The sequence below is a fragment of the Marmota marmota genome, unplaced genomic scaffold (assembly GCF_001458135.2).
Source record: "Marmota marmota marmota unplaced genomic scaffold, marMar, whole genome shotgun sequence".
In the NCBI taxonomy this organism is placed as follows: domain Eukaryota; kingdom Metazoa; phylum Chordata; class Mammalia; order Rodentia; family Sciuridae; genus Marmota; species Marmota marmota.
The window spans coordinates 8,960,468-8,971,011 of record NW_026000016.1 but is presented as its reverse complement, the minus strand read 5'-3'; the positions used below and the strand labels follow the sequence as shown (position 1 = coordinate 8,971,011).

The 10,544-nt window shown below is 38.5% G+C and overlaps 1 protein-coding gene across 1 annotated transcript; it reads right to left on the bottom strand.

Annotated features, from left to right (window-relative positions):
* Nucleotides 1-2,101: 2,101 nt before the first annotated feature.
* On the bottom strand, nucleotides 2,102-3,059 carry LOC107140350 (ragulator complex protein LAMTOR1-like). Its single transcript, XM_015483364.2, is given in 2 exon segments — nucleotides 2,102-2,962; nucleotides 2,964-3,059. Coding segments are annotated over 2 exon segments (486 nt in total). The 5' UTR covers nucleotides 3,045-3,059; the 3' UTR covers nucleotides 2,102-2,557.
* Between the last annotated feature and the right edge of the window lie 7,485 nt (nucleotides 3,060-10,544).

Sequence of the window (10,544 nt, the reverse complement as noted above, 5' to 3'; positions counted from 1 at the left end):
GCCCTGGAATGAAATTGTGGGACCTCACCTCCTCTTTCTCTTTGCCTGCAGCCATAAGGTGAATGGCTTGCTCTACCATAGGCTTCCTACCATGATGTACTGTCTCCTCACAGGCCCCAAAGCAATGAGTCCATTCAACCACGGACTGAAATCCCCCAAATTGTGAGTCAAAATAAAACTTCCCTATTTATAAGTTGATGATCTTGAGTTTTTTGTTATAATAACAGAAAGCTAACATGCAACCTTAGGACAAAACCCAGTTTTAATTTTTTTTCCCATTGCCTCCACACCCAAAAGAACTATGACCTTGATTTTTTAATAGAATTATACTTCAGGTATTATGGAGTTGATTTATGGTTTCTATTTTGTCTTTTGGAAGACCTTCATGTATTTGTGAAAAAAAAAAATGGTTTTCAATTTCAGTTACCCAAGGAACAGAAGAAGCTTCTTGTGTTTGGTGCCTAGCCTAGTGATATACGCAGGTGTGTCTTTAGAAATCCTTTGAATAATAAAGAAAACAGTGACAATTAGAAGGGTTTTCACTATTGCTTTCTTGTACCCTAAGATTAATCATTAATTTTCAATAAGAAAACATTAAAGTGAAAGAGCTTGATGATTATTTTTTTTTTTAACATCTGTCCAGGTTGTGTATGGGTAACTTTTATTTTGAATATATACATACTAAGTTTCCTTCTGCAAAGAGGCATTTCCAGTTACTGTTGTAAGCTCTGAGAAATTAAAACAGGCACACAACCATCTCTGTATTTGCGCCAAAGATAATGAACAGAGCAGACAAATCAATCTGACAGGTAATTTACCATTACAGCTTGAATTTCATCAGTCTAGCCACAGTGCATTATGAATTGGGAAAATTAGACAAGTCAAGGAGATGATGGTATCAGTGTTTAATGTTTATTTTTCGTTACCTGGAAGCATAATTATTCTCAATACAACATTTCCATTCTTTAAGAGAAAAACTTTAAGCAGTTCAGCTAATAAAAAAGTACTATTAAAGTTTCAAACAGGGAGCTCCAGGTGTAGCTCTGGGTTCCATCCATAGCACCCCCACCTATCCCCAAAAAATGTTTCAAACAGGCCCAGCAATTTGAAGGAGACCATGTGCCTTTTATTGATGATGAGTGTGGTATTAGAAAATCATGCAGATTTACCAACACATTTAGGAGAAATGAAGGGAAACACGGTGTTCTCTATGCAAACAACCTTAATATTCACTCAATGAAAGATGTTTCCCTCCTTCCTTTCAAATGTTGTGCAAATTGTAGTCATTTTAAACTAAGTTGACAGTTCTGTGTTATCCCAACCCAAAATCCAAAGTTGTTGAAAATCTAATGTCAATATGGAATGTGTTAAGAAACGTCACACGTACTCTGATGTCCCAAACCCAGGTATAAATGCACCCAAAGATGACTGAAAGAAATTTTAATAGATCCTGCTGCCTGCCAGACTTTTCAGCAATTGAGTTTTTGAACCCAGCCAAGTTGTTAGCGATAAGCCTCAGATAGAATTTTTTTTTTTCCATATGGGGAAACTTTTCCTCCCAATAAAAGAGTAAGGAAGTACTTACTCTGAAAAGATTTTAGATTTCTTACGCTTCAAATGTGACTTAAATGTTCCTGATTTTACCATCAAATCCTTTTTAACCAGCTACCAACCAAGTCATCTTCAGTTTTAAGATGGTGTTTTCTTAGAAGTGAAAAGATGATACTTGAAACACCACCAATAATACTAGCCGCCGGGTGTGGTAGTGCATGCCTGTAATCCAGCAACTCAGGAGGCTCAGGTAGGAGGATCACAAGTTCAAGGCCAGCCTCAGAAACTTAGAGAGGCCCTAAGCAATTTAGTGAGACCATATCTCAAACTAAAAAACTAAAAAGGCCCAGTTGTGGCTCAGTGGTTAAGTGCCCCTGGATTCAATTCCCAGTACCAAAAAAAAAAAAAAATCAGGGGCTGGGGTTATGGCTCAGTGGTAGAGCACTCACCTTGCATGTGCAAGGCCCTGGGTTCAATCCTCAGCACCACATAAAAATAAATAAAAGTTATTGTGTACAACTACAAAAAAAATTAATATATATATTTTTTGCTGGAAATACAAAGTCAGTTCATTCAAATTCAAGCTCATCCAGATCCTGGGCACAAACCCTAGTGAGGTGCATGGGAGCACCAAGTCAGAGAAAGGGGGACAGGAGTGAATCTGAGGCCAAGAGGAAGGGTGGGAAGGACCTCCCCCTAGGTCCCTTGGTGTTCACTCCCACAGTGGTATCTCCACCTTCCAATGACTGTGAAGACCTTCCAGTCCCTGTCCTCTTGGCGTCCACCCCAGCCAGGGCTTTGAAGGCCAGTCCTGAATGGTTCTACCCTCCCTTGCTCCATCCTCATTTGCTCAGGCTTCTAGCCTCGCTCTTCTCCTCCTCCACGTTCTTCTCAGTGATTAGTAGCAGGTTAGGGTACTGTATAAGCCAAAGTGAGGCTGGGGGCCGTGGGAGGTGGGATGGAGACAGGTGAAGAGAGGAGAAGAGCTGTCCAAAGACCCCTCTCTTCATGGGATCCCAAACTGTACAACCAGCTCCTCTTTTGCGTCCACACGGATCTGAGAAAGTGCACTGTAGGCATAAGCAGCTATCCTGGAGACCTGCTGCAAGTCAGAGAAGGGGATAGGCTCGCTGGCCAGCACTTGGTGGGGCTGGCTGGTAAGAGACGGCAGCGGTGGCAGCTTCTTCCAATGGGTCAGGCTGCTGCTCAGCACAGCCAAGCGTGTGCTGTACTGCCTTGCCCGGTCCATGTACTCATGCTGCTCCATGCCCTGGGAGTCTGCAGCAGACACATCGATGATGTTGCTAGCTGTTTTTGCGAGGATGGAAGAGAGCAGGGCCTGCTCATCTGTGCGAGCAGAAGGCAGGCTGTGGTAGTTGGGCTCAGCTCCATTGAGGGCTTTGGTTGGGGGGGCTACTAGGGTCCAATAGCAGCTTCCGCTCCTCTCGGTCCTGGTCCGAATCCTCCTTTTCGCTGCTATAGCAGCACCCCATGGCCTGGGTCGCGCCGGGCGCTCAGGCAGCGCGGAGGAGGGACGGCGTCCGTCAAGAGCCCTTCCGGTCACTATATATATTTTTAAAAATCACCACTAATGCTAAAAGGGAAAGGTGTTGCCATGGTGGTTTGGAAAAGTATATCTTACAGGCTCAGGTATTAAAGGATTAATCCCTAGGATGACCCGATTAAAAGGTGTCAAAAAACCCTAAAATGTGGGGCCTAGGGGGAGTCTTAGATATCTTGGCATTTGGATATGCAATGCATTTCCCCAAAACTCCTAGGTGAATGCAGGAGTGTTCAGAGGCAAAATAATTGAATTGTGAGAGCTGTAACCTAATCAGTCCCTCCTAGTTTGAATGAACTAACTGGGAGGTAACTAGATGGGTGGGGCATGGCCTGGAAGGGTTCATCTTCCCTGTGGCCCCCATATACCCTCCTGCTTCATGGTCTCCATGAGGTGAGCAGGAATCCCCTGCCATTCCCTTCCGCCATGCTGCTGCTGCAACGTGGGCCCAGAGCAGTGAATTCCACTGACCATAGACTACACCTCCGAACCTGTGAGCCACAAATAAACCTTGCTGCCTCTAGTTGTTCTTGTTGGATATCTTGGCACAGCCTGGAAAAGCTAACTAGTACAGGGGCGTGCCATTAAAGAGAATCTGGGGACCCTGGTCCATTCTTCCACTCGTTTACCTCCTGGCTACCACAAGGTGCCAAGTTTTATGCCACCACGCACTCCCTGCCATCATGTTCTCTTTTGCCATAGACCCCAAAGAAACAGGGCTAATTGATCATGGACTAATATGTACAAACTTGTGGGCCAAAGTAACCTTTTTTTTTTAAAAAAAAAGAAAAGTCAATTATGTCAGGTATTTATTAGAGTAACATTAACACTAAAACTAACATAGATGGGTATTAGAGGTTTTTTAAAAATCTTTTTATTTATATATGACAGTGGAATGCATTTTATTTATATATGATAGCAGAGTCAATTCTTATTACACATACAGAGCACAATTTTCATATCTCTGGTTGTATACAAAGTATGTTCTCACCAATTCGTGTCTTCATACATGTACTCTGGATAATAATGCCCATCACATTCCACCAACATTTCTAGCCCCATGCCCCCTCCCTTCCCTTCCCACCCCTCTGCCCGACCTAGAGTTCGTCTATTCCTCCCATGCTCCCCCTCCCTACCCTACTATGAATCAGCCTCCTTATACCAGAGAAAACATTCGGTATTTGTTTTTTTGGGATTGGCTAATTTCACTTAGCATTATCTTCTCTAACTCCATCCATTTACTTCCAAATGCCATAATTTTATTCTTTTATTGCTGAATAATATTCCATTGTGTATATATGCCACATTTTTTATCCATTCATCTATTGAAGGGCATCTAAGTTGGTTCCACAGTTTAGCTATTGTAAATTGTGCTGTTGTAAACATTGATGTGGCTGTGTCCCTGTAGTGTGCTGTGTTTAAGTCCTTTGAGTATAGAGTATAGGAGAGGAATAGCTGGGTCAAATGGTGGTTCCATTCCCAATTTTCCAAGAAATCTCCATACTGCTTTCCATATTGGTTGTACCAATTTGCAGTCCCACCAGCAGTGTATGGTTGCACATCCCCCCCCCCCCCCATCTTTCCCAACACTTATTGTTGTTTGTCTTCATAATCGCTGCCATTCTGACTGGAGTGAGATGAAATCTTAGAGTAGTTTTGATTTGCATTTCTCTAGTTTCTAGTGATGATGACCATTTTTTCATGTATTTGTTGATTGATTGTATATCTTCTTCTGAGAAGTGTCTGTTCAGGTCCTTGGCCCATATGTTGATTGGGTTATTTGTTTGTTTGGTGTTTAGCTTTTTGAGTTCTTTACATACCCTAGAGATTAATGCTCTATCTGATGTGTGAGGGGTAAAGATTTGCTCCCAAGATGTAGGCTCTCTATTCACCTCACAGATTGTTTCTTTTGCTGAGAAAAGACTTTTTAGTTTGAGCCCATCCCATTTATTGATTCTTGATTTTAATTCTTGTGCTATAAGAGTCTTGTTAAGGAAGTTGGGGCCTAATCCCACATGATGGAGATTAGGGCCTACTTTTTCTTCTATTAGAAGCAGGGTCTCTGGTTTTATTCCTAGGTCCTTGATCCATTTTGAGTTAAGTTTTGTGCATGGTGAGGGGATTAGATTATTAAGCTTGAAAAGCTTCATAACTTTAGCCCTTGCTCATTCTACTACAAAGAAGAATAAAGGATGATATAATAATAATGAGAATATGAGTATTACTACTCATAAAAGCTGTTGTGAGGGATACAGTCTACAAAAAAACAAAAGAACTTAATGAATTTGTCTTTTCCCCCATACTACTGTCAATAGCAATAACCTACAATTAATTTGTATCTCATATACTGTCAGGGAAACAATTTAGGCAAAACTAAACCTTCCAAATCCTGAAAAATATACTTGTGTATTTACTAATGTTCCCCAACTTACAATGTTATGACTCAACCATTATTCTACTTTGCAATTGTGCAAAAGTGTACCTAAATAGCCTTTCCGTGTTTTACTTTCAGCGTAGTCTTCAATCAATTACATGAGATATTCAATGCTTTACTATCAAATACACTTTGTGTGTTAGGTGATTTTGCTCAAGTTTAAGCTAACATAAATGAGCACATTTAAGGTAGGCTAGGCTGTAATGTTTAGAAGGCTAGGTTATTACGTGTATTTTTTTTTTTTTGAGAGAGAATTTTTTAATATTTATTCTTTAGTTTTCGGCGGTCACAACATCTCTGTTTGTATGTGGTGCTGAGGATCGAACCCGGGCCGCACGCATGCCAGGCGAGCGCGCTACCGCTTGAGCCACATCCCCAGCCCCAAATTACATGTATTTTTGACTCAACTTACAACCAACATTTTCGTATCTACAATATTAAGTTGAGGAGTGTCTCTCTGTCTGTATTTACATATAAATGTGTGTAAAATTCATTGGGAAGAATAAAAGACCCAGAATAACCAAAGTGATTTTAAGCCAAAGAAAAAAAAAAAAGCAATGCTGGAGGCATCAGAATACCTCACTTCAAATTATACTAGTTAAATTTAGTTATAGTAACAAAAACTGCATGGCACTGGCATAAAAACAGACACACAGACCAATGGTCCAGAACAGAAGACACAGAGGCAAACCCACACAGATACAGTCATCTGATTCTTGATAAAGGTGCCCAAAACATACACTGGAAAAAGACAGTCTTTTTAAACAAACAGCACTAAGAAAACTAGTTATCCACATGGAGAAGATTGAAACCAGACCCTTATCTCTCACTCTGCACCAAAGTCAACTCAAAATGGATCAAAGACCTAGGGATTACACCAGAAACTACACAACTCCTACAAGAAAACATAGGGTCAACATTCCAGCCTATAGGCACAGGCAACAACTTTCTCAGTAGGACATCTTATTTGACATCCAAAATATCAAATTTGTTATGAAGCTTAGGAAATAATGCCACGAATTAATAAGTGGGTGGCTTCAAATTAAAAAGCTTCTGCACAGCAAAGGAAACACTTAGGAATGTGAAGGGAGAACCTACAGAATGAGAGAAAATCTTTGCTAGCTACTCTTCTGACAGAGAATTAATATCTAGAATATATAAAGAAAGCAAAAATCTCAACCCCCCAAATCAAAAAACCCAAATAATAAATGGGCAAAGGAATTAAACAGACACTTCTCAAAAGAGGAAATACAAATGGCTGACAAATGTATAAAAAAATGTTCAACATCATTAGTAATTAGTGCAATGCAAATCAAAACTACACTGAGATTTTGTTTCACATCTGTCAGAATGTCAGTCATCAAGAACAAAACAATCATAAATACTGGAGAGGATGTGGAGAGAAAGGGACACTTTTACACTGTTGGTGGGGCTGTAAGTTAGCATAATCGGTATGGAGGTTCCTCAAAAGACTACACATGGAATCGCCATATGACCCAGGTATGCCACTCCTTGGTATTTATCCTAAAGAATTAAAATTATTATACTACAGTGATACATGTATACCCAAGTTTATAGCAGCCCAATTCACCGTAGCTAAACTATGGAACCAACCTAGGTACCTGTCAATGAATAAATGAATATAGAAAATGTGCTGTATATATACACTGTAGTTTTTTATTCATTCCTAAGAAAAATGAAATTATAGAACTTGGGAGCATTATGTTATCAAAATCGACCAAACTCAGAAGGTCAAGGGCTTTATGTTTTCTCTTATATATACAAGCTAGAGAGAGGAAGGAAAGATGGCAGGGATCTCTTGAAAATCAGAGGAGTGGAGGAAAAGGGGCAATGATATTGGTCAAATCATATTGTTATATTGTGCTCATGTATGAATACAACAAATCCCACCATTACATATAACTATAATGAACCAATAAAAATATGGAACAAATTTTATAAATTTGTACCATTTTTTGATCATTTTGATGATTCACATAATCAACTTTACTCTTTTGCCAATTTCCTTAATATCTGGCTTTATAGAAGACAGCAGGGGTCTCATACCTATTTCACTCTCCCATCTATATTCACTCTATTGCTCTGGCTGCAGTACATGTGGGAAAATTAAGTATTTTCATGGTCTTTTTAGAGAACTCTGGATATTATTCTTTTATACTATCCCAATATATGACAGCTGAGATATAAAACTATATCAATAAAATTTTCCAACTTTATTATAATGTTGACATAGGTTCTGGGAGTTTATCTGAAAGTTCTTCAAGAAGAAGAAGCATACTGAAATGTAGTTGGTCATCGACATAAATTCATTTTAAACTTTTCCTTTCCTTCCATGGCTTACTTTTTTTTGGTGGGGGGGGTTTCTAGAATCCCATCTCCACATTATTTTATCCTGCCTGTTTGATCCTGCTTGCTGGAGATATAAGGCTTTCTTGTACTTCTTGATATGAATATAGTTTAAAGGCACTTTTTGTTGACTAGCATTTCTTAAAGCTCGTGAAGGACTTCAATGTTCCTAATAGTTTTATAAACTTGTACTCTTTATGATTGTTTTGACTATATATTCCCCCATATGGTAGTTGTCCTTTGGAGTCTGTGTTCATCGGAGGCTTTCCTATGCAAGGATACCACTTTCTTCAGTTTCTGACTATTCCCACTTTGCCTTTCATTAATTGCATACTTGAAATCTCACTTTTTATATACTTTCTCAAGAATTCATGAGAATATTCATTTTTAAATTCTTAAGCCATCAGACATTTATCTCTGATTTGACAGAAACCAGACTCCATGCATGGTTGGTTAACCTGGTACTGTATTCCATTTCTTTGTTATTTTAAACTTTAGGACAAAGGTACCCCTGTGCCCCAAGTATCCAGATCAATACTAGCTCTTCCTTGTTTATTAAAATTGCCCACAAAACTTTCCCCCTTCTAAAAGCATCAGAAAGGTAGGTCTTTATTCCAGGCACTTGCTTTTAGTCAGGAAGGTTAAAGGCCTTTAATTCTGTAAATTATTTTTGTTCCCCCAGTGCTGGTAATTAAACCCAGGGCCTCACACATGCGAGGTAAGTACTCTGCCATGGAGCTATACTCCCAGTCCTGTGAATTCTTTTTGTAAACCTCTGCAACGACTACAGGATATTTCATTAATGAATATGCCGTTCATTCTATTTTTTAAATAGTCGCATTTATAGATACCTGAAGGCAATATATTGATCCCCACATCCTTTATTGTAAACATTCTTTCTGTGCATTGACACCACCATGAAATTTCTGCCTGTAACTTTTTTCCAACTTTTAATTCAGCAGTTATATATGGACTTTCTTGTCATGTGAAACTTAAGCATCACCTTAAAAGTTAAGTCATCTTGATCAATTATGTTTCCTGCCAAACATTCTTTTTGGTCTTTCTGAGCATCATCCTCTCCCAGGAACCCCTCATTCTGTTATTGCCAGATTAACAAAAATAACTAACATTTATTATACACTTATGATGTTTCCAGAAATGTGCCAGTAAATGTTTAATAACTGGCAGAAATTGCACATACACAAGCTTATAATGAATTTTACTAATATAGATAATAAAAATATATAGCAATCTTTATGACAAATTCCGCAGAAGCAATTTATTCTCAAAGAAACATTTTACTGCTTTTTCCTGATTCTTGTATCTGCAGCCATCCAATGATTGCAGTTGATTAATTATTGTAATCTGGCATGAATGTTGGTTGACATTTCCATTTCCATTAACAAGTGAGACAAAATAAAACAATCAACACATATGTCAGAGCATCACTTATTTGTCAATGATCTATTTGATTTCTTTGCTGAATAAGAAAATATTTTTTAAATACTGGGAGAATGATTCCTTAACTTTTTGTGTTGCAATGTAATACCTACAGACACATTTTAAAATTTTATTCCTCATTAATAATTTTTCTACCATCTAAGTCTAGGAAAATCAACAAAATAATAAACCAATTCTGATTTTGTCTAAATACTGCCATGATGTCCATGAATGTAGACTGGGGGAAAGATGTGTAATGTACACCAATGGGTAGTATTTCTACCACACAGGTACAATATAACCTCAAGAGAACAGATAATAATAAAATAACAAAATAACAAAAGAACTAAGTTTTGATTTTTGCCTTTGTTTTTAAATGATACCCAGGTCTCAACTGAAAACAAAACGATGTACACATTTATAGGATCCACCCTTTCTTTATGTTATAATGTCATCTATTGAAGAAGACAAACCCTTAGACTTAAGTCACAATCTGGATTTTCTGGATTTTGCATTCATGATGTAGTTCTCTGTCTTCTGTATTTCCTGGAAGCTAGATCCAGAGCCTGATCCAAATTCAATGTCCACTGTCTGTGACAAGATGAAGATGTCTTGTTTTCCTCCACCAGAAAGCATAAAATGTCTAGTTATTTCTATTTGTATGATGCTAGTTATGATTGATGATTTTATTAATTCAATGGGAAATATAAAATGGGAAATGTTACATCATTTCCTTTTCAATTATAGTTGGAGGCTTTTGTAGTAAGGTACTGTCCCTCATCTGCCATTTGCTTTCTCTGTGGGCAAGTGCACACAGAAAGGCAGAATAAATACTTGATTCTTTCCCTTATCAGTTTTCAAGAAGATAGGAATTGGTTCCTGCTCATTATCCTAGGGTGACCAATTCTGGCTTTAAATACCATTATAAATTCAAGGTTTTAGCTGGTGATCCAAGAAGCTGAGGCAGGAGGATCGCAAGTTCAAAGGCAGCCTCTGCAAATAAGCAACACCGTGCCTCAAAATAAAAAGGAAAAAAGGTCTGGAAAACACCCCTGGGTTGAATCCTTATATCAGAAAAAAAATTTCATGGATTAAAAAAAATTAAAGTTAGCATCCCTTATGATGCACACATATGTAGGTTCATGGCAGCACAATTCACAATAGCCAAGTTATGGAACCATTCTAGGTGTC